The sequence below is a fragment of the Epinephelus moara genome, chromosome 5 (assembly GCF_006386435.1).
Source record: "Epinephelus moara isolate mb chromosome 5, YSFRI_EMoa_1.0, whole genome shotgun sequence".
Classification (NCBI taxonomy): Eukaryota; Metazoa; Chordata; class Actinopteri; order Perciformes; family Serranidae; genus Epinephelus; species Epinephelus moara.
The window spans coordinates 6,787,505-6,812,074 of NC_065510.1; the positions used below are offsets into that span (position 1 = coordinate 6,787,505).

Consider the following 24,570-nt stretch of genomic DNA (forward strand, 5'->3'; position numbering starts at 1 on the left):
TAGCCACACCTGGCTTTTCATCTGACACCCCACAATTTGATGAGATTGGGTCCTCCATTTTGTGATGTCACAAACCCTGGAAGTCTGAACCGGATTTTTTGACATTGTCATTGGTACACTGTAGTTCCAAGGCAGAAATGCTCAGCCACAGCACTGACCGCTTACTTTGCTCATGATATGTCTTGTATGAACACAATATGAACATGTTAACAAAACTTGATTTTCATTGAAGGGGGTCTTTAAGTGTAACTCATTGTCAGTATATTTCTGTATGCAAAAACACTCCGTTGACAATATAGCATAAAATAAAATTAAATTAAAAACTATGTTTAAAAAGGACATTTAAAAATTGTACATTTGATAGCAGTTATGTTTTATGTGTGTGTATTGCTGAGGTTACTCACTGGCAGTCTTTGTGGGTTGGCTTGTAGTAGTAGACGGGAACAGCAGCCTCATATTTACTCTTCATCAGCTCATTACCATTCTCAGCCATGAACTAATAAAATACACAAACACACATGACATAAAACAGATTATTCAAGGGCGAATGACACCTTGAAACATTGCCAGCCAGTTTCACAGTTACAAGACTGAACTCAACAGGAATACAGTCTTAAAAATGTTAAAATAAACACATAAATCAGAGAGCTGACATGATAAATGCAACAAATGTTTTTCAGATAAAGATGTGCAAAGTACCAACATCATTTATTATCTGGTGCCGGTTTCAGGAACACTGGGAAATGTTCTGGGCAAGAATGCAATGTCCTGATGTGCACGTGATTTATTTCCCCATAAAAACTCCAAAATAAAAAAATAAAAACTTTTTTCCTTTCATGATGGTTGCATTTTAAGTGGTACTTTTTGTAGTATTCTGTCAATAGTGTACTTTTCTATAATCAGCACTGTAGTAAGATCAGTCATCCATCATTAGACCTGAAATACCATGTACTGTAATCACTTTTATGACGCAGGACTTATGATGTGATACAGTATCTAAAAACTTTGGAAAACATTTAACTTTAATACTAACCTTAACAAAAGAGTGGTATTGATCTTCTCATCTAACTCAGCGAGAAAGTCAATAAGCTTATTTTGAAAAATGTCAAACTATTTCTTTAAAGAGAATACAATATCATACAGGTCTTCCCTGAGCGTACACTGTGAGGTTTGTAAGGGCAAAAAAACCTGTTTAGAATCGTTCAGCATTGGACAGCTGTTATTGTTCCTGTGTTTACGGGTCATTTAAGCCATATTTTTCATTCTGTTGGAAGACAGAAGAGGCTGACAGCACATTTCTCTTCTTAATGCCAGAGGAGAACAGATATTACAGACACACCGAGCCTGACATATTTTTAGTCAGTGGAGTGTCCTTAAATCTAAAAAGTCACCATTTAGGGGAAGCTCATAAAATATTATTTAAGGAAGGCAAGAAGTGGGGTGTCACAACATCTCAGAGCCTAGCTGGTGATAGAAGTGCTGAGGAAGTATTTATTCCAGCCAAGTATTATTCACTGAGAAGCAAAACTAGACTTATTATGTAACCATGGTACAGGACAACAAAAACCAGACTGGAAATAAGTAACAAAGCAGCAAACACGATTTTTGCCACTGTGATCATATGTTACAAGTTGGGCTGAACCGACTGTTTAGCTGTTTTATTATTTGCCTTCACCCACTTGGTCATTATATCCACTTTACTGATGATTATTTTTCAAAAATCTCATTGTGTAAACAATTTGTGAAAGCATCAACAGTCAACCCCCAATATTATCGCAATAACGATGTCGAGGTATTCAGTCAAATATATCATGATATTTGATTTTCTCCATATTGCTCAGCCTAATAACAAGTCAGTATACTGAAGTTTTGTAAATTTTGAGATACACATCAATACTTTAGAGGGTGGCAGCTGGATGTTAACGAAACAAACTGTTCATCACCCATCCATCCATCCATTTTATCAGCTTATCCAGGGCTGGGTCACGGGGGGCAGCAGGCCAGGCAAAGCATCCCAGGCATCCCTCTGCCCAGCAATACTTTCCAGCTCCTCCTGGGGGACCCCAAGGCATTTCCAGGCCAGACAAGATATGTAGTCCCTCCAGCTGGTCCTGGGTCTGCCCCGGGGCCTCCTACCAGTGGGACGTGCCGGGAACACCTCTAATGGGAGGCGCCCAGGAGGATCCTGATCAGATGCCTGAACCACCTCAACTGACCCCTTTCAACGTGAAGGAGCAGCGGCTCTACTTCGACCTCCCTCTGGATGTCCGAGCTCCTCACCCCATCTCTAAGGCTGAGCCCAGACACCTCATAGAGGAAACTCATTTCTGTCGCTTGTATCCACAATCTCATTCTTTTGGTCAATACCCAGAGCTCATGACCATAGGTGAGGGTTGGAACGTAGATGGACCAGTGAATCAAAGACTTCGCCTTCCAGCTCAGCTCCCTCTTCACCACGACTGTCGGACGCAACACCCACATCACTGCAGATGCCGCACCATCTCATGCTCCACTCTACCCTCACTTGTGAACAGGACCCGAGATACTTGAACTCCCTTGCTTGAGGCAGTAACTCTCCCAATGCGGAGGGGGCAATCCATCGGTTTCTGGCAGAGAACTACTCAGATCTGGAGGTGCTGACTGTCATCCCAACTGCTTCACACTCGGCTGCAAACCACCCCAGAATATGCTGGAGGTCACGGTGTGATGAAGCCAACAGAACCACGTCATCTGCATAAAGCAGAGATTCAATTCTGAGGTCCCCAAACCAGACCCCATCCTCCCCCTGGCTGCGCCGTGAGATCCTGTCCATAACTATCACTGACAGGATCTGTGAGAAGGGACAACCCTGGCAGAGGCCAACACCTACCCGAGAACGTGTTTGACTTTACGCCGAGTATGTCTCTCACTTTGGTTATGCAGGGACCAGATGGCTTGTAGCAGCAACCCTGGTACCCCGTAATCCAGCACCCAACCAGCTTTTTCAAATAACTGCCACAGTTCCATACAGTGAGAGCAACCCCTCCAACACATTGAAAAGATACAATGCAAGAAGAACAACAAAGGTGTCATTATTATTCAGTCCATTTTAGTCCAAATTACTGTAGGGATCTATCTGGGCTTAATTATGGGTGGTTGGGGAATAAGAAATTCTGTCTTTGGATCTCAGCTGCTTGATATTCATGAAAAAAACCCATCCTGAAATAGATCATCGTTAAAATATATAGCACTGAGGGGAGGATGCTGCTGGCTCTGTGGTCTCACCTTCACCTCGTGGTCCTCCCAGTGTGAAAGGCTCAGGGACTTGACCTTGCTGATGTCGGGGATATTGCGGTGAATCCCAGAACAGGCCAGGCAGATGAACACACCCAAGGAGCAGGAGCCCCAGCTGGGATCTGCAGAGAGCAAGATGGACAGAGAACAAATGGGATGAATGGGAGAAATGGACAAGAAGGGAGATTTTGAAGTGGGCATGGAGGGGCCAGAACAATGACATGGATGGGCTAAGAGAGAGGAATCCTTATCCTTAGCTTGTCAATATAAAGTCTAGGGAGTCAAGACATAACCTACATGTTTTGTGTGACTTGGATTTAAGGCTGTAACTAAAACTTGTTTATTTATTGATTGATTCTATAGATGACGCTGTCTTTTTTTTTGATAAATGAATTCATCTCTTCGCCAAATAAAATAATGACAAAATTACCATCACAAGTCCTGAGACACCAAGGTGCAGTCAGATGAAATGACTACATTTTATTAAATATAATGTAAGATTTATTTGGCTTCAGGAAAACAAGCAGTGGCATTCCATCTCATGGCAAAGGCTACTTGCTATCTTCTCTGTTAACCAATTTTCCAGGGGAAACCCTGAGGTGACGACTTCAGTTTATTAGTTATGTCCAACCAAAACCAAAAAGTCCATAAAAATGACAAAGAAACAAACCCCTAACATTAGCAGACCATTAACAACCAACAGTGGGAAGGCCGTCCATCACAGCACACAGTTAATATACTGTGAAAAATACTCACTCGCACGTCATCAGTATCGGACGATATTGGATTTAAAATTAAATATCGGAATCGGTCAACATGCTAATAATATTGATACATCATCGCTATCAGCCAATAACCACTTTAAAATGAACTACCAGAATTGGCCAACATGCTTTTTCTTAATTTTGCTCAATGAATGAATATCACATATATTTAAAAGTACTGTATTTCGTGTCTCCATCTGCTGGTGGGCCATCACCATAACAGGGACTTGGGTTGGGAACTTGAGGGTCGCCGGTTCAAGTCCCTTTCCAGACCAAAATATGGAGCATGGACTGGTAGCTGGAGAGAAGCCAGTTTGCCTCCCAGGCACTGACCCCTCGCTCTGACATCTCTCCATTTAATGCATGTATAGGTCCTGTTTGTGCATGTGCATGTGCAGCCTGTTGCAGTCGCTCCTGCTTGTCTGATTCTGATTCTGATGTGTGTGTGTGTTACAGTATGCGTCTGGGTGTATATGACAACAGAGTGGAATTTCCTCACTGGGATTAATAAAGTATATCTTCTTCTTTTTCTAATATGATGTTAATTCTGCTACAGTAGAGACTTTATGATCACTAAAATTAGGTGGGGATATCCGTCAAATAGGTTGTTATGAATCCGCATACTGGATATTGGATATCCAACATTGTGTATCCCTAAAAAATACACATTCCTTGTTCAAAAATTTAATTTTAAAGTTCCCATATGTACTTTTCAAGCTGCACTGAGCCTCACATCAGATAAGTATTTGGACTGTAGTGTTTGCCTCTTCAGGAAGAGTTTGGGGTTCTTTGCTTATGGGCAACTCAGTTGTTGTATAAACTTTACGTTCATGAGCAGATTACTGCTACGACAATAAATTCTTCTTGAGCACTGATATACGAGAAATGTTTTCCTTGCTTTGACCACACCTGTCTTATCTTCCTGACACACATTCTACAGCTTGCCAGTAAACAGAGCATCGGTATGTATGTGTATGTGTGTGTGTGTGTGTGTCAGAAAGAGAGAGAGAGACGTACCTTATCACCAGAGATCACAGATGTCTGAGTACAGAGAACAGAACATTCTTTAATTTTCCAATCATTTACTGCAGATTAGAAATGCTATGTGCTTGGCTGGTTAATACTTATGCCTTATTTTTTGCTACATTACCATTTGACAACACCGGGGAGAAAGCTGAATAAAAACGAACAAGTCCATACATGCCCGTCTCTGAACATGAGGAACAGAGGAAATGACAGGAATATGTGCCACGATGTGACCAGAGGGGTTAAATCTTAGCACTTGGCAGAGAAAGCTGTTGTTGAGCAAGTCACATAACCTGGGAGGTCAAGCTCTTCAATAGACACAAGTATCAGAAGGTGTGCAGTCAGTCATAAATAAGTTAGATATAAAAGATGGAGAGATAACTCCTGGCAGTGATATTATTTTTATTTTGTTGCAGTGCTTCACTCCAGCAACACGGTGCCTCAGGGCCCCGATTCAATGGAATTGAACCAGAATTTGACTTTTTGCTGTCTGTTAGGCCTATCAACGGCATGTTATGTTTTCAGTTACTACAAAACTGAGATAAAATTTTCCCAAAGCCCAACTGCAGTCAAGAGAGGTAGTCTATACGGCTAAAGCTACAGAGCCGTATCAAGTAAGAGTTAGCTGGTGAGCAACTGTTAGCTTTGAGCTAAATTTAGGCTACATAATGCTTTGGTTTTTTTTCAAAAGTTTATCTATAGCCTAACTGAAAAAATACCCATTGTGATTGACTGATATCCTCTATTTGTTCATTTCATTCATTATCCATGACCGTTTATCGAATTCAGGGTCAAAGGGGGGCTGGAGCCTATCCTGGCTGACACTGGGTGAGAGGCGGGGTTCACCCTGGACAGGTCACCAGACTATCACAGGGTTGACACATAAGCTCTTTTTAGACAGATCTCCCCAGTTGCTCATCTTTACAGTGTCTGTCAGGTTTGCGTTTCCCTCTTGCTACTAGCTGCTCGCTAATTCCTGCTATCAGCTGTTTCCTGTTTATCCACCGCCAGTGGCTCACATGTGCGGCGTCATCAACAGCTCCTCCCACAAGTCATCAACAGCCCCTTCCGTTGCGGAAGGCCACCTCGGTCTGTTTAAACTAAAAGGGTTCCGCCAATATGTCTACCCTACGAGGCGGAAAATTAGGCACCTCAGATCAACTCGCAATTCCGCCTCTGTGTGTCTAAACGCTCGCAGCTTGCCGGCAAAACAGCCCAACATTCGCGGAAAATCTGGCAGTGTAAAAGGGGCTGTAGAGACAGACAACCATTCACACTCACATTCACACCTACGGACAATTTAAAGTCACTAATTAAGCTAACCTGCATGTCTGACTGTGGGAGGAAGCTGGAGCACCCAGGGAAAACCCGCGCTAAAACAGGGGGCTGGCGGGTTCAAACCCAGCACCCTCTTGACCTGAATCCCTGTTGAACCCTCTCACTGTGAGGTGCCAGTGCTAACTAGGGGTGGGGTAAAGTCAATACACTATAGCATCACAATATTTTTCTGTGGCAATACTGTATTGTCACACAATGCCAAGTATTGATTTTTTTATTATACAAATTATTAATATTATTTAAATTTATTTAGAATTATATATACGCAGTTGCTTTTTCAGTCCACTACATATATTTTACTGCAAAAAAAATGGCTGAAGTGAGATGAGGAGACTGAAAACTTTATTAGATAATGCAGATGTTGACAAAGTTTTCCTTTGGGGACATCGTTTACAATTGAAAACAGGTAATAAATCGCAATGTATTTCATCACAATATTCACCATATTGCAACATTTTTAATTTTATTTATTAGAGGGCTTAAAGGCGTACGACATCCCTCTGTCCTTGGACCCTCACAGCAGGTAATGGAAAAACTCCCTATGTTTTTTGTTGTTGTTTTTTTATGCACTCTAGCATGTTATAAATAAAAAATACATAAACAATTCCAAGCGTGAATAATTAATGGTTAATTAGAAGATAGTTGAGGGGCCACCCAGCACCCTGCCTGGGACCAGATTCAGCCCTACAAGGTGAGTATCACTGCTTTAAACCCTTTTAAGTCAAATTCACTTCTTCAGTAACCTGCTCTGTCTTTGTGGGGCAGTAAACTTACTCTTATGTGAAATGTCTAACTGAGCATACAGGACCTCCTTGGGTGGGTTAAAAGCACTGGGTGAGGGTGTGTACAAGCCCTTCACCCTGCATGTAGAGACTTGAACTGTGAGAGCTTCTTCTCTTGCAGCTTCCACCTCAGAGAAAGGCTTCACCTGCACTGTTAGCCCAAGTACTCTCTGGGAAAGCTCTTCCTCTCAGCTCCTGACTCACCTTGCCACAAATTTAAGGTCAGATAACAAAGTGCACACAAGGAGTGTCTGGCACTTACAGTGTTATGGTCAAATCAGTGGTGAAGTACTTTTGGCTGCAATGGTTGAACAGTAAAAATGTTTTGAGGGATATCTTGTGCTGGCACAGGTGAATGATCCGCACCGCCACCCCGTGCACGTCACATCTCAGCAATCCAAGATACGCTACAAAGTTTGACTTCCCTGTTCACTACATTTTACAGCTATTTAGGATAGGTAAGTCTTACCGGGTGCGCCACAGTCTGCGCAAGCGTCATTTCCAGGGTTTTGCAGGATCTCCCTCAGTGCTCGCGTTGATCTGTCATTTGCCGACATTTCAGTTTTCAGATTCCTCCGCTTTCAGAGAGAGAGAGGGACAGGCAGACAGAGAGGGTGGGGGTGGGGGGTAAGGTGTGTCTCCTCGGCCTTGACTCCCCCACTGGAGTCCCTCCTAACGGGCTGTGGGCAAGTCCGCACAGGTACGCGCCCTCAGCAGAGGCGAGGTGTTTCCCTCCGATTGCAGACGAATGAAATCAAGGCCTCTTCATAAAGTTTGCACGGAAACGTCCATTCTCTCTTGTCCTTTGCTGCGGGGCCCCTAAAAGCCAGTGCTGACACCTTTCAGGTGGCCTGAGACACGCGTCCTGACAAAAGTCTGGAGCCAACTCGCAGCGATAAGCCCGGCTGTGCGCAGAGGAGGTGTGTGTGGACGGGAATGAAACCCTACACTAGGAAGTGAAATGCAGAGGTTGTTCAAACTTGCTTTTCCGCATAATTCGAGGTTAGATCACTGAGTGTTTTACTCCGGCGCCCAGTGTGCAGCAGGCAAACGGCACTTAGAGGAGCATTTTGAAGAGCACACAGTAGACCTGTCAGATTATTGAGCTGGCCTTGAGGAAGATGACTTTGAAATTTTGAAGAATTTTATATGGACATATTAAATATCACGTGTCCTCATCTAGTTTTTTCCAGGTTTCCTCAAAGTTAAAAGTTTTCAGGCTATGAATATGAAGGAATGTGGTTGAATGTAAAGTTTAAAGGTTGCAAATGCACATTTAAGCCACATTTCAACATCTTATGAGTCAGTCTATCCTCCTGAGACTTTTGTTTGGTATTCATTTTTCATTTCTCCTGTCTGTTTGGGATCAGTAGGACCCATAATAAGTATAAAAACTAAGTTCCAATGTCCTCAAATGAGACAAACAATAAAGTCCTAATGTCTTCAAATGAGTACTTCCTAATTAAGTGTTTTAGCTTGTTACTGTTGCTAAAATTGGTCAAATTTGTTGCCATATCAAACAAGTTTCAAGCATAAAATTTGATGAGGTTTTGTCCACTTTTGTGTCGGGATCAGCTGCAAACTGACTTGGCAGAGATGGCTGCCATCTTGTTTTTACATGGATTAGTGTATTGCGCTCTTACCACAAGAAGAAGGCACAAAAAAGTGTCCACGAAGTTAAGTAGAATAAAGTTTAATCAATCAATCAAACTTTATTTGTGTAGCACTTTTCATACATCGCAATGTAACACAAAGCGCTTCACATATTCAGAACAAAAAAAAAAGCATTAAGCATTGGAAGTTATTAAAAATAGGAACTCAGGGAACGCCATCATAACTCTGAAAATCAGGAATGAGGAAACACCAGAGGTAAAATTAAGATTTAAAAATACATAAAAGGATAGAGTAAAAATATAAAAATATATTAAAGGAAAGAGTACTATAGAATAAAGTGAGTAAAAGAGTAAAAGTAATGAAGTAAAACAGACACAAAAGGCACGGTTACGAAGAAGAAACAATAAAATAGAACAAAAAGTAGGACAGGCTAAGATAGAAAATAAAAGGCAGATTGATAAATAAGTAAAATTCAATTGAAAGCCAAATTAAAAAGGTTTAAGTTTGCTTTTAAAAATATCAACACTCTCTGCTGCCCTCAGGTTCTCAGGAAGGCTGTTCCAGAGACAAAGACCATAATAATAAGTTTAAGATCAAGTAAACCCAAAATGTGACGTCCTCATCTGAGGACACAGGGTCTCAGGAGGCTAATGTAGTGTAGGTGTAAATGTACCACCCATGGTACTGAGGCGTGAGGTGGGGATGGTGAGGAGTCCAGCAGAGGTTGGGCGGAGGGTGCGGGAGGGTGTATTCCTGAAGGAGGTCACAGAGGTTGTGGAGAGCTTTGTAGGTGAGGAGAAGGGTTTTGTAGTGGATGCGGTATTGTACAGGGAGCCAGTGAAGTTGGATGACAACAGGGGTGATGTGGTCAGATGATTTGGTGCAGGTGGTGATCCGGGCGGCCGAGTTCTGAATGATTTGCAGTCTGTTGATGAGTTTGGTGGGGAGGCCGGTGAGGAGGGCGTTGCAGTAGTCGATGCAGGATGTGACAAATGAGTGAACCAGGATTTCAGTGCTGGAAAGGGACAGTGATGGGCGGAGTCTGGAGGTGTTGCGGAGGTGGAAGAATGCAGTCCGGGTGATGTTTTTAATATGAGGTGCAAATGAGAGGGTGCTGTCCAGAATGACGCCGAGGCCCTTGACTTGGGAGGAGAAGGGCACAGGGAATCCATCGATGATGATGGGTGGAGCTGGGGTGTGTTGTGACTTGGTGAGGGTTGATTTGGAGCCGATGAGCAGGGCCTCGGTTTTATTGGCGTTTAGCTTCGATGTTGTATTTGTTGCATTTTAAATGTGTTTTGATTGGCTGCTTCCTCGGCCAGGTCTCTCTTGTAAAAGAGATTTTTGATCTCAGTGGGACTTCCGGGTTAAAAGGAGGTTAAATAAATGAAAATAAAATCCTCTGCTCAACACATTGTTGTAGGGCCCGCTCCCAATACTGGCAACACTGGCTGGTGGTCACAGCACACATCACAGCACCCAGATACCAACATCTTGAGGACATCCCTTACTTGAGTCGATGTCCACATACTTTTGTCTTTGCATGTGGTGTATGTTTTTTGTTGTTGTTGCGAACAATATTTCCCTCTCAAATGTAGACTAAAGGTCTGAAATTGAATTAAACGTTACAGCTCATATGAGGGCAGATTTGCTTCTGCATTCCTCACACTCAGCTGCCTGTTGTAGCTCCATGTTTGGACAGTAGGTGGCAACAGCTCACCACTTTTCTGCCTGCCATGAATATAGGGGTTTAGTTCTGTTTGGTACAGGTGTGGCTGTCAGTGCTGTTTGTAGCCTACATATACAGTGTCTGTCTTTTAAACAAATATCCCTTCCCTCCTGTCAGCACCATGAAGAGTATAAGATACACAGGCTGGTGGGAAGAAGGAGCACTTCCGCCTGATATCACTGATACTAATAATAATCAGCAGCTCAACGGTCTTCTTACAGGGAAAATGATATTCTGTGAAAATGTAACCAAAATATTTTCTCTCTGAAGTAACTTCCCTCACGACTGAACAGTCACTACCCCAGTGTGATTGCCTAAGTGAGACAGATAGCAGTTAGGCTGATTTGACAGGCTGCAAGCAACCAGGGTTTGATGTTATTTTGCAGAACTGGATTTCCCCTATGACAGTAAAAGGCTAATGCTCCGTTACCGAGCTCATTTGTCAACACCAATCCAGCAGACAGTGTCGTGTCTATTCTTTCCCAACCCAGCCCCTAAATCTTCCTTTTCTCTCTCTGACAAGTTTGGAGTTGGATACCAACAACTGTCGAGCCGTGGGTTGGTGACACCTAATTGATTGGGGTTAAAGTCTGTGTGTGTGGGTGTGTGGGTGTGTTTGTTTTAGAGATAGAGAATGAGAGAGCACCTCCTCCATTCTCCTCACTCTGGATGTGTTGCATAATGGCATCAGTCAAGTGATTTTTACATACACAAATGAATAAAGGACACAAGCAAACTTTTTGGGCCCTATTGAAACTAGATATAGCGTGTGATCTGAAGTGCACCTGGCCATAAAGTAAGGTTGCTTTCACACCTGCCCTGTTTGGGTTGGTTCAGTTGAACTCAAGTTCGTTTGCCCCCTAAGTGCAGTTTGTTTGGGCAGGTGTGAACACAGCAATCACACTCAGGTGTGCACCGAAACAACCGGACTGAGACCACCTCTTCAAGAAGGTCTCGGTCCGGTTGTTTCGGTTACAAACAAACTCTGGTGCGGTTCTTTTGTGGTAAGAACGTGTTCCAACCTCGATCTGAACCAACTGCAGTCACATGACACATTGTTTGGGTTAAACATGAGCATGTTACAGTCCTGGAGGATTATTAATGTGCATCTCCTCCTGTACTACCTTAATATGCACATTCAGCACATCCAATGCAATCAATCAATCAATCAATCAATCAATCAATCAATNAGTTCTGGCTACTGTGGTACAATATGTTGAAAGTATGTATTAATATCTGGCAGTATACATGTGACAATAATCATATGTGTATAATAACAGTAGAAGGATGACTAATGACGGCAGCAGCAGCAGGAGGCATCTGGCAGGACCACGGCAGCAGCACAATCACACACGTCACACTATCCAGGCACCACTGTGATGTAAGTTAACCCGCTAGACAGTGGAGCACAAAGGCTGCGGAGAAGAAGCTGAGTTAGTGACATGCAGTACGGCCGAGTTAGCAAGATGCAGTAACAGGACATGAGAGAGAGAGAGAAGGAGAGAAGGAGAGAAGGTGCCCGGTGTATTATAGGACGTCCCCCGGCAGACTAGGCCTAAGTCAGCCTAACTAGGGGCTGGTACAAGGCAAGCCTGAGCCAGCCCTAACTATAAGCTTTATCAAAGAGGAAAGAGGAAATGCATCAAAACATTGTTTTCTAGTTGGAGCCGCACCTCATTTTCAAACTGTATGGTTTGACTAAAATGAACAATGACAGCAAATCAACCTGCGTAGTTGTCCCTCCATTGTGACATTAGAAAGTGTCCCGCATGGAAATTCTGACTAATCAATAGCAGACTTCTCGCGTAAGGCGTTTTATCTGGTCCCAGAACACAAACCAACTCTAGGCAATTATACAGCTTTGTAACAAAATTAGTTCCTGATTCGGACCAAAGCAAGCGCACTCTAGGTCTGAAAGCACCCTAAGGCACAACAGCCAGGTGCGCCGACACCTTGTCGACAGAACTAAACCTTTAACTTCTGAAATAATCAATGAAGTTACGCTGCTCTGTGTACATGAATGCATCTCTCTTACGGCCAGGCCATACTGCCTGCATGAGCAGAGGGTGTGCATCGCAGAACATCTAGAGAATAGGAGTCTTGCATTTTTTTTTCAGTGACACACACAGTTTTCAGCAAAACTAGACAGGTTTTTTTTTTGATAATTGTATTACAACTGGAAATACAGTAGTTTTAGAAGCAGGCAACTCTGCTGAAATGCTGTAGCAGCAGCGCTGTCTGTGTGAACACAGCATGTACGCGAGCTGTGGCTGTTTAGCGTGGTCGCTGTCATGCGCTGCTCACGCAGGCAGCGTGGGTGTTAATGGGGAGTCGGACAGCCGCTCTGTTGCTCCGCTCTGCTCTGTTCACACAAGAGAATGTAAAATATTTTCGTCATTATTGATGCATATTTCACCACTCGTAACCTATCCATGCATTCCTGTGTGTTTAACAAGCAGAGTGGACCCTCCAATGTAGGCACATCTTACTATGAATAATGTGTTCTTTAAATAGCAGGAAAATACTCCGCTATTTTGACTTTAGACCGGGTTTTTGTTGGTCAGTGGTCACTTTCTGCTACCTTAGAATAGCAGTGCGCCAACAGTGCACTTGACTACAACTCATTTTAAGACCTACACACCCATAGGCACACACTAGTGACACAACAACATAGCCCTTTTTACACAGAGATCACGAGATAGGGTTGCTACAAAGTCCCTTCATTATGCTGTCATTGCTTTTTTACACAGTACCAAACAACAGCAGCATCAAGCAGCCGACTGTGTGATTTTAGACAGCATGCCAATGTTCCAGAAGCAAAAGTGGTATGACAAGTGTGACTTGTAACACAAAAGCGTCTCTCTCCCTGTAGTGTGACATAACACAAGCATTGGCAGCACCTTATAAACAATAACAAGGGCATAATATTGCAATAACAATTATTTACCATCCCTGTTACATGGCGGCTGATCTCATCCTCTGCGCGGAGGGTAAGAAGCTCCCAGACCTCGTTGTTTCCCCAATTTGTGGACATTTTTGGTTGCTGTTCTTCCTCTTTGAGTTAGCTGCTAACTGCTGCTAGCTGCCTTGTAAATCTCCTGGTCACATGCATAACCTGTCGTCAAAATGTCACACCCATCCCGTTCATGGTCCCGTCCTGCCCGCTGTCGATTCGGCATTGTTACTACCTCTGCTGCTGGCTTAAAGACAAGACAACTCTGTCCGTCAATTCCGTAATTGTACCTTTTATAAAGAATGGCAAGGCGGCATAACAGTGTGAAATTCCTGCCTTTAATTTTAATTTTACTCTTTGCAGCACATTTACAGTCAAATCACAGAAGACTATAAGAAGACTATGGTTGGTATAGTGTGGTTGTATATCCCCCTTATTTGTAGCACCAATTTGGAGGTAAAAATGAACACTGTATCTCTGCTCAGTTTCTCTGTCTCTGATGATTTATATGCACGCAGTTGGTGGCATTTTGAAGCTTGCTGTGTATGACAGGGACTAAATGGCAGCAAGTCCAGGCCATTAGTATGTGTCTTGCTGGGTGCTTCTGACATATCATGCCCTGTCTGTGGCCCTGCCTTTGAGTCTGGACTCTCGGTCTATTCTGTGCTATACAGCCATAAATTAGACGACAGGAGTTGCCCAACAATGTTGAAATCAATTTCCTGAACTGTTGTGCTAAATGTTTGAAGACCTTTCATTTGAATTAATTGTTTAGTTCTGACGTCAAGAAATCCAACTGACTGGAGCACAAAGTGGGAGTAACCAGGAGCTTTCACCATCAGGCAGAAACTGTATCAACACACATCAAGGTCAAAGACAAGAATAAAAGCATCAAACAGGCTTTGAAAACCTGTGGTTATACTGACCTGACCGTCATTAAAACACATGCCTACTTGCTGGGTATTCATGCAGAGCGTAACACCTTACAATACTGTGCAATCCAGCCTTTTAGTATTGAGATGTATGATCCCATACAAGAAATCTCACCTCACCTGTTCAATTGTGTTTAAATGAAATGCACTGATTCTCCAGTGGGATGCAATTAAACCACTGCAGAACAACATGGTGAATCATCAGAGCACCAGTCAAACCTCAAATGATGTCGAAAAAGTGATGGAAATGTGGCATTTATTTTTCTTTCATGTATTAATTTGAGGAACGTTGCAGGCTCCTTATTAATCCACACATCTGATGTTTTGTCTGGTGCTATTTTTTCATCTCTTCAGTGATGTTTGAAAATGTTCATCAAAACAGGCAAATAAAAACAAACTTACTGACCACATAGACTATTCTCAGACATTATGACCAAATGTAAACCCTGCCCATGAAAAGCCATTGTCTTATCATAGCTTTACAGCCATAATAAGCCACAGCAAGCCTGTAAGGCCTTGGATTTCCAGCCTGGTCTCACTTCTAGGGCGTCAAAATACACCACAAGGGCAGTTCCCCCTGGTGTTACTCTAATGACGCTGGGAGCATCTGTGTGAAATGCATTGGGCTTTCCACCAATTCAAATGTAAACACATCCGCATCACTACTAAATGCTCAAAGCAACAGATGTAGTTATGAGTGTAAAAGTCTGCTCAGGGTGGATGGGAGGGGACATGGATGGGTCCAATAAACACTTTGACCCAGGAGACCAGTTTTCAAGACCAACAGACAACAACATCGGTTGCAGCATTTGTGCCAATCAAAGCTGGGTTGGGTTCTAGCAACACATCACTGCCTTTCCAGCTGCCTTTGTGCCACTCACTAGCCAACACTTGTATGTGGGCCCCATGTGGGTAGTAAATGAGCTGAAAAATGGGCCTTACATGGGATTGTCCAAGGGTTCCATAATGGGCACATGCCAAATCCCCACATGGGTGGTGTTACCCAAGTGGGCCCCACATAAGATGCCCATTTTGGGCCTTAACCCATGTAGCCGTTGCATAACCCATGTGGGGCCCACTTGGGTCCATTACGGAACTCATAGACAGTCCCATATAGGGCCCATTTTCAGCTCATTCACTAGCCACATGGGGTCCACATACAAATGTTGACTGGTACTGCCAACACCCTCCATCTTAGTAATGCTTGGAGCTTCCACCCAATTGGCAAAATAAGTAGGGATGAGATCACTTTGGGATTTCTTCATGGCAAAACAGGGTCCATTGGACTCTGATAAGTGCTACATTCACAGGATGGCATCCTCACTTTTCCAAAACCAAAACCACATGAGCAAATGTAAGGATGCTGACTTTTACCCTGGAACACGTAGCTTAGCTTTTTAGCTCATGTCATGTATGTAGACATTGTGTGCGTATACTTTTGTTGGGTTTTCAGCATTAGCTTACTCTTGCTAGCTACAGCTGATGAAATCATTTCAGTCAACAGACTCCCGGCCACAAACGTGAAGCCTGCTTCATTTACTTCTGATCTACACACTCATTGTCTCAAAAATGAGAATGTAAAGCATAGACTGTACATAAAGATGCATCCATCTTCAGAGCAGATTGGATATGGGCCAAACTAATAACTCAAAGATGTTTTTTTGTTATTTTAGGAATTTTTTATCATTAAAGGAAATGACCACTTTAGAATGAAAATACAGACAGTACTTACTCAACCTCATGTCGACAAGAAGTCCAGTGAAAACTCGTTAGGGTTATCGGAGGATAACAGCTAGCCAGCTTTTTCCATACACTTGAAGTGCATAGAACCCACGTTGAAAATAATTTTGAAAATGTAATAAAACTCCACTAATGCATTTCAAAAACGTCAGAACGCCTCATCTGTCGTAATCCAAGTGCCCTGAAGCCGCGGCATGCAAAATTGATTTGAAAAGACATAATTTACTCCACTTTTATAGCATCATTTCTCACCGTGGTCAGTTAGCCTGCAACTCACGAGACTCGAGAACAAGAACGTCTCTGAACGTCTTGCGCGAGTTCCCATGTAAACACAGCGCGCCTGCAGCTGTATTTGTTTCTGATAAGATTCATTTAAATTAGTTATTTAATGCCATCTGTTTGTGCCAGTCGGTATCCTCGCAGTCAATGGTGCTGTCCACAATTCCTCGGACAGGTGTATGGGCGTAAACTTAATACCGCAGAGATCTGTACTGCGCAGACTCTGGCTCCAAATGACGTCACCAGCGCAAGATGGCAGCAGCCATATCCGGGATATTTGGGCTTCATTTTTGTACAGTGGGGCGAAGTGGGGACGGATTGTCCATCTTCATATGTGGTGTAAAGCTTGACAGGTGTATCAACAAGGGGGGAGGGTAGTCAAGGATAGTCAATTATTAAGCAAATTAGAGAATTTGGTTTTATAGAAACATTTGGATTACTGTGAACCATGTGATCAAAAAGGCACTGGTACACAGAAGATAGAATGACTAAGAGGAAATGAAAAAATAAGAAAACAGAGCCTAAGAAAGGATGAGAGACAGGATGAGACAAAGAGAGACACTTAGACGCATACTAAGTAAAAGACAGAGAAAGAAAGGAGGAGAGAGGCAGGAAGGAAAAGAACCAGCATAAGAGACAGAGGATAGGAAACAGGGAGAAAAGAGAGACCGAGGGAGGAGAGAAAGAAAGCGGAAGAGAGCATATTACTCGTGGCAGACTCTGTCATGGAGTTAATGGGGTTTTGCCACTTCCTATCATCCCAGTGCCTTTTGAACCGTAGCCTTTGCATACAGAAAGATCATTAACTCTCAGCTCTGCCTCCTCCAGGGGCCTCGTCTCCTCTTTGTCTGCGGGACGACTTGTCAGCAAGCTCCTGGTGCCTGCCTCCCTGCTTCCATTTAAATCTGCACTACATACTTTATGTAACAACACGCCCGTATTAGCATCCTAAATCACAAATTGGGGTTTTAACACGGATGACAGCGCTATTTTCTCTAATTGAGATGTTGTAGATTCCCTCTATTTACCCTCATTGAAATTCAGCCGTTGGATATGCAGATGCTGCTGGGTAATATCTTCAGCCAAGGGTGGAGAACTTGCTTTTAAATGCAACTAGCAAGCATTAGGTCTAGAAATATTTACAAAATGTACATTCAAAGGTCTCCATAGTTTCCTCCTGACTCTGCATGACCTGATTCCTGACCTCAGTTGCATCCAGAATCTCAGTGTTTACCTCATTACTGCCTTTATTTGACACAGTGACAAGCATCTGGGGCATGCACATTGGTCAGAGAGTGAGCAAAATATAAAGATAATAAGGAAGATATTTGCGACCACTTCACATCTTCATTGAAACAGGTATGATTTAAGAGCCCTGCTCAGGGACAAACACAGCTGCTCCGCTGGGGACGTAAGGTCCTGACCAGCTTGAAACTCCAGAATGCCTGATATTATAAGCAGCTAATGTTGCAATAAGCTCCGGGTCAAGGACTGAACCCCAAAGCTGTTTATGCTGAGCGCAGCAAGGCTGGGATGGGGATGAGCAGGTGGGATACCTGCTGGGTAATCAGGTGGATGAATCCTCAGTCAGGCGGTGGAGAGATGAATGAGGCGGAGAAGGAGGGCCAGAGCCAGAGGGAGGTCACTGTCATACATCCCCTCCCTTCACCTCGCCTCCATTTCAGAGGATTCACTTCACCCTGCAGGGCACCGAGGCTCAACACAACTCACACAGGTTGATTCAATCTGTGTGTGTGTGGGTGTGTGTGTGTGTGTGTGTGTTTCAGGGAGGAGAAAAGGCAAAACAACTCCCCTGTCTTCTTATCTGAGCTCGAAATTGATTCCAAAGACAGCTTTCATGCTTACACAATTAAACGCCTCGCCTCAAGTTAGAGAGGAGGAGAATTAGGCACAACAAATAAGCGAGACAGCAAGTCTTGGTTGTGTTGCCCTCCCTACTTGTTCATCTTTTTTGTTCAGGAGAAACTTTGCCACTGCAGTGATTTTCCTGATAACGACAAACTAAGACGTTCTGCCTCGTGCACCTTTGTGCTTACAACACTGTGAATAATACCATTGTTAGCATGACAAAAAATACATCCTCATGTCAAGTCACTTAAATTTGTTACTGAGTTGTTTAAAGCTCCACTAATCAAACAGCTGCTGTAATTACTGTGTAGTGTTAAAAGGGTCCAAGTGAAGAATCAACAGACTCAGCAGTTAACACTGAGCTTGATGTGCTGTCATGATGTTGCGTTCTGACCTTCGTCTGCTGCCTCTAAGTGGCCAAAATGTAATTAAAAATTCAAATGGTGCATCTTTAATTTTAATGTTAGGACAGCACAGTTACTACCCATCTTCTGCCTCAGGCTTTAACTCCATCTTTTCAGATTATATTCTAACCCTTCCTAGCACTTACTTATGTCTTATTTATTTAAAGCAAACAAACGAAAAACCATCCTTAAGCACGTGCAGTAGCACTAAATGCAGTTGAATGGCATGTCAACCCAGTCCCCAGAAAAAAGTGTTGGCATTGTACATTTCTGCAACCCATGGATATGTTACGTTTTCATGTTATTATGTAGCGGATACATTAAAACTTCATATTTTATCACTGCTTTGGTTAACATGTGCTTAGGTTTAGGCTATAGACTGTATATAAAGATGGACAACATGACAGCGCCCCGAAAATGAAGCCAAAGTATTTTGACCGCCCCCTGGTGGCTGGCTGCAGTATAAACCGGTGGAGATTGCTGCTGTGCAGACTCTGGCTCTAACTAGTCTCGCTCACCAGACCTTTCTCAAGAAAAGAAAGGTCTGGCTGGGCCGACTCTCACTGTGAGATTGGAGAAAAAAACGCCCCGGCTGCTTGTACTTCTTTCAACCAATCACAATCGTTCTGGGCGGTGCCACAGCAACGGTGCACTTGCAAAAATATTGCCGGGGGGAAACAGGTTTTGGTGTAACACGCCCACAAAAATATCACCTACAGGACGCGAACCATGGCAGAAAAATGGCTACATCCCCGCAAGATCAAACACCGCAAAAGTTAGTAAAGGATGTGTTGAAAACGGTTGAAAACTGCTACACAACTGGAGGTGGTAGGGCGGGACTTCAGCGGGTGGCTCATTCCGCCCAATGAGAGGCTGATCTCTGTAGCAAACTTCCGCCCACTCAGACTAGGCTCTAACTGACGTCACCTGCGCAAGATGGCGGCGGATGTATTCAGGATATTTTGGCTTCATTTTTGTACACTGGAAGTAGGTGGAGATGGGTGGTCCATCTTTATACAATTTATGTTTCAGGCTCAAAAACCACTTAATTGTGGTCAGGAAAAGATTATGTTTTGTCTTAAAATACCTGGTTCTGGGTGCCGCTGGAAAAGCAGCGACGTCTCTTTAAAAAATAATGGCTTTTCATGGCACTACTCCTGCCAGAAAAACAGCAACGGGTTGCTAGAAAACACCCACCTTTGGTGCCTAAAAAGCTGCTGAAAACACATTGATGACACACTGATCCGTCCACCACCCAGTGGAAAAGTTAGCTCATATACTACATCAATTTAGGAACGCTGATAGGATAGGTATGAAACCTGCAAATGTAACGTATGCATGGTTTGCAGAAATGTGCATTGCCAACATTTTTCTCTGGTGACTGGGCTGAGGGTTCACCATTATTTTCAGAGCATAAATCTGATGGCGTGGCTGTATAACTCCATTTTTTATTGTTTTAAAGTCAATAGCCAGATCGTTCTTAGCCCACCAGCTCTGGAAACAGTAAACAGACTACATAGAGAGATGTAATTGAAGATATAATTGATGAAACTGTCAGTTGTGGGGTGTATGTAATGCGATGTCTGATTGTTTGTGTGGTATGGGGTGTTTGCGGGTGGTGGGCATGTGTGCAGCACCACATATGGAGTCTGCACAGCACACAATCCAATCTGCTGCTGATTGGATTCAGTGCAGCTGCAGCCTTGTTAAAAACACCTGTGCATTGTATGTAACAACAAACCTGATGAAACGCGTTGTTTAGATCATTTCAAATGAAGACTAAATTAAAAGAAGAAGCAATTCAGCCCTCTTGTGTGCGGCGTATCTGCGTATTTACTATCAGACTACAGTCTGTTTAATGGTTCCAGCTTCTTGTCCTTACCTTTACAGCTCCTCGGTTTTTTTGTTTTTTCGCCAATTCCAGTACGTCTCCTTTCTTTTGTATCTTCCTCCTCTATCTCCATCTCTTTCAACCACTTATCCATGATTAGCTCACCCAGTAAATCCAAATTCACAACAAAATTGGCGCAGTAATACTGGTATAATGTAGTCACAGCTGTGTGTTTACAGAGTATTTTACAAAATCCTCCAACATGGCTTAGCCAGTCATGAACAAGGACCGGAACTACCCTTTTTATAGTTTCTGTTGTCACTTATGATATTTTGTTTCTCCCTGGCACAAAGCACAATCTAACTAATTATACTAAACTTTTGTGACTCCGGTGAGGTTGTTAATGTGCTAATACATCTTTGTAATACCTTTGGCCTAACTCTTGTTTTTTGTAATCCCGTTTTCTGATCCCTAATCAGAGTCATTGGGTTTGTTGTCCAATGCTGTGTCACAGTCACAATTTCCTCCAGTAAATACAACGATGCAACAATTCCAAACTCTCCATCTCTCATTTGATAAACGACAGTGAGCGCAGTATGCACAGATCCTATTCATCTCCTGCACAGCAGCAGCAGCAGCAGATAAGAGTATCCTTGTGGGGCAACGTTAAATTATTCACATCCTTTAAGGAAGAATTTGACATCTCAAAATCACCCTCTTCACAATTTATTCATATAGGCTTTCATGTTATACGTATTCCCTCCCTTTGTTTACACGTTCTCCTCTTTGCAAACAACATCGCCTGTTTTGTATCGTTGATCATTTCATGTTGATGGAATGCATGCAGAGGGGCATGACACACGGATTACATGCTTAAGCTGCGTTTCTGGTAGAAATAATATACGGCTTCTATTTATGGAGGCATTGGCAAACATTCTGGTGATTGTATACCTGCACGGTGATCGTGATGGTGGAGATAGATCACAGGGGACTATTTATGCAGCCTTGTTTGCACGAGTATCTGGGCCAGATGAGCTTCTTAGGAATATCCTGACAGCGTTGTTAACATGGAAATGATTAATGAACCAAATGAATGACATATGTAAGGTTCACGATGCACGCTAAGCTCCTGCGGTGCATATGAAAGTCAAGGTTAAAGACTGAACAGATTAAGACCCAGGAAGAGGACTGTGATGTCTGTCTGTTCTACCTGCAGTAGAGACTTTCCCTTTCTCATACTGAGGAATTTTCCTCACAGGAGCCCATATATCAGTGTCAGCTCCTCGCAGTATGAGGGCTCTGTCTCGTGTCAGCACCTGGGAGGACAGACGCGTCATGTACGATGGCAGGAAAGGAGTCATGAGGCCATGAACTGTCCAGTAATTACATGGTGAAGTTAACAGATCTGCTCCCCAAGGAAAGGAGAGTGAAATGCAAAAAAAATCGAGTGATTTTTAAAGATGACAAATGCATTTCCTGTGGCTGCTTCACAATAAAAGCCACCCAGAGTTCACCATTTGAATGCTTTTAATCGAACGTTACCTTGGTCCAGACCTTGGACCCTGCTCACTCTGCCAAGCTGACTGATTCCTCAGGCAATATGACATGAAATTGTGGTTTAACAGCCAATGAGGGCTTTCGGGAGGCTAATGATGAGCCAATCTGTGCCACTAATGTCATTGGTGAGCCTTTGTTAAGTGGTGTGCCAGAACCAACTATCAAGGCCGTTCTAAGTCTACACATCTTCTCAATATCACTTCGCTCCAATCTTAAAACCCTGGCAAAACCAGTATGTTGGCATGGCTACACATCAGTGTGGACTAAAATGACATGAGATACATGTAGACACGTTGATCTCTTTTGCTTGGTTAGTGAAAATTTAAATTTAAATTTGAAATTGAAAAAATTCTGTCACGAGCGCAATACGCCGTTGCACATGGTCAGTAAGTCAGCATCGGTGCAGGCTCACTGTCGCAGGGTTTTATGGGTGAATCCAAATGTCCACCTTCTGGACTAGTGAACTAAGCCCTTGGGAACTTCAGTTGTACATACTGTGACGAGTTCACTGTCATCGCGTAAAGACAGACAGACATTCAAATACAGAGATGGTGGAAATAAGGACTGGGCTATGACAAAAAAAAATTCAGGTTGACCTATTAGTTACATCGGATGATCTTCTTTATTTTTTCGGTCACTTTTCTAGCCTTTATATTTGACATTACACTGCACAAGGGTAGGCTGAAATAATACAATGCATTCTGATTCCTCTCCTCCTGTAGCCTATATTTCTACATATTTCTGTATCATGATACAATTCAAGTATTGTTTTAATAGGCTATAGTAACTGTATAACATATGCATAGGTTTTGATCCTTTGGTCAACTATTGAAAAAAAAACTACCACATCACGTCTGTATTGGGTTGAGTTGTGGGCAATTAAATCACTGAAGTTTGCTTAAGTCCGCACCCCAAGTGGACTCTCTGGAAGTCTGCAGAAAGTCCTCTTTAGGCCCCTTGTGGACTGGAGGAATTGAGGGTTTGGACAGCCCTCAGCACTCCCAGGCTTCCCAGTAACTTCCCAAAGTCCGCAAGTCTGCAAGTGCGGTGCAGTCTGGACATTTGGATTCAGCCTTTAACTTACTTCCACTCCTCACTAGTTGGTTTGGTACGGTACTCAATATGGTGGACTCTCCATGTGAACATGGATAGGGAGAGGGTGTAGGGGGTGGTTTGAGAAGGGCCCACCTTGTGGCTGCTCCTTATCTGACTGAGCTGCTGTCTCACCTGCACAGAGCAGTGCTGCTGCATATAAAGCAGATGTTTCACCTGAGCTGTTATTTTTGGTAATGAGTCAATTTTGGTACATTTCCACTGGAGTGTTATCAGAGGACAAATCCAACTTTTTTGCACTGCAATGGCCACTTATGTTGTTTTCTGTATATTTTATATCATTATGTTTAAGAAAAAAATCTTCATACATTATACAAATGTGGGTAATTTACCCATTACAGCCTCCATAATAGCCTCAAATTCAGCATCAATTACCATTTCTCCAGCATCACAGTCTAGAGGTACACAACTAAATGCTTCCCTGAATAAAAAGGTGTTATAACTGGCCTTCCTACGGTGTCTCAGCACTGATCTTCTGCAGCCCTTATCATCCATCCAATGTTCCTTCTATTAACATTTCCTTCTCTGCTCCACTGCCTCTCATTTTGCTAATATGGCTGTTTTCTCCCCTTCATAGTTTTTTTCATTTGCAGCTCTGCCATCTTCATGCTGTGTGCAGCAAATATTTACTGGATGTTAGTTAAAAGCCACTTGAATGTGTATTTGTGTGTCCTTGTTTATTTGTTGTGTAAGGACCAATTTAAACCTCGTAGAGACATTTGTTTGGAAAGCGAGGTTAGTTTGCCAACATGTTCTCAATCCCAACTTGTCAATTACTGTTGTTTGGTAGGTGGCCCTTACACATTATACTATGATGCTATGGGTACCCCTACAGCGTCAGGTTTGGACGCTCAGGGATGGCGTGTCAATTTCCACTCACCATATGCGGTATCTTTTCAATATATATATCTTTTCCAAATAATCCTCCAACACAGGTTTTCCTCCTTCTGGTTTGGCTTAAAATAAGTATGTTTGGGACTAACGTAATGTTCTGTGATGTATACACCACATAGCATATGTCACTAGCATAGCACAATATGCTAGTATTTCTAACATGTTACGTTGTAATTATGATAAATTCTGGAGTTTGTTTAAACTATTCACGTATGTGGACTTCTTTTTTTCTTTTTTTAAAGATTATTTTTTGGCTTTTTGCCTTTATTTGCTAGAACAGCTTCAGAGTAAAAGAGAGGGGCTGACATGCGGCATAGAACTGCAGTTGGATTTAAACCCCCAACCACTGCGGCAAGGTCACAGCCTCAGTACATGGGGCGCCCACTCTGCCAGGTGAGCTACTGCGTGTCCTGACTTTCTTGCTCTTTACACTGCAGCTGTTGCTCAGAGTGTCAAAAGATGACATCACATG

The 24,570-nt window shown here is 42.9% G+C and overlaps 2 protein-coding genes across 2 annotated transcripts in view; both read right to left on the reverse strand.

The window, feature by feature from the left end:
• The window catches only part of zgc:92360 (uncharacterized protein LOC436988 homolog), a 36,065-nt gene extending 27,953 nt beyond the window's left edge, over positions 1 to 8,112 (reverse strand). Inside the window, exons 1-3 of the mRNA XM_050044632.1 lie at positions 7,653 to 8,112; positions 3,265 to 3,395; positions 405 to 496 (exon numbers count right to left, since the gene is read on the reverse strand). Coding sequence (XP_049900589.1) covers positions 405 to 496; positions 3,265 to 3,395; positions 7,653 to 7,740 — 311 coding nt within the window. The 5' untranslated portion in view covers positions 7,741 to 8,112. The remainder of the gene's footprint in view (positions 1 to 404; positions 497 to 3,264; positions 3,396 to 7,652) is intronic.
• Positions 8,113 to 9,436: 1,324 nt separating this feature from the next.
• The window catches only part of LOC126390636 (voltage-dependent T-type calcium channel subunit alpha-1I-like), a 334,551-nt gene continuing 319,417 nt past the window's right edge, over positions 9,437 to 24,570 (reverse strand). Inside the window, exon 39 of the mRNA XM_050045029.1 lies at positions 9,437 to 9,987. Within this exon, the coding sequence (XP_049900986.1) occupies positions 9,437 to 9,987 (551 nt within the window). The remainder of the gene's footprint in view (positions 9,988 to 24,570) is intronic.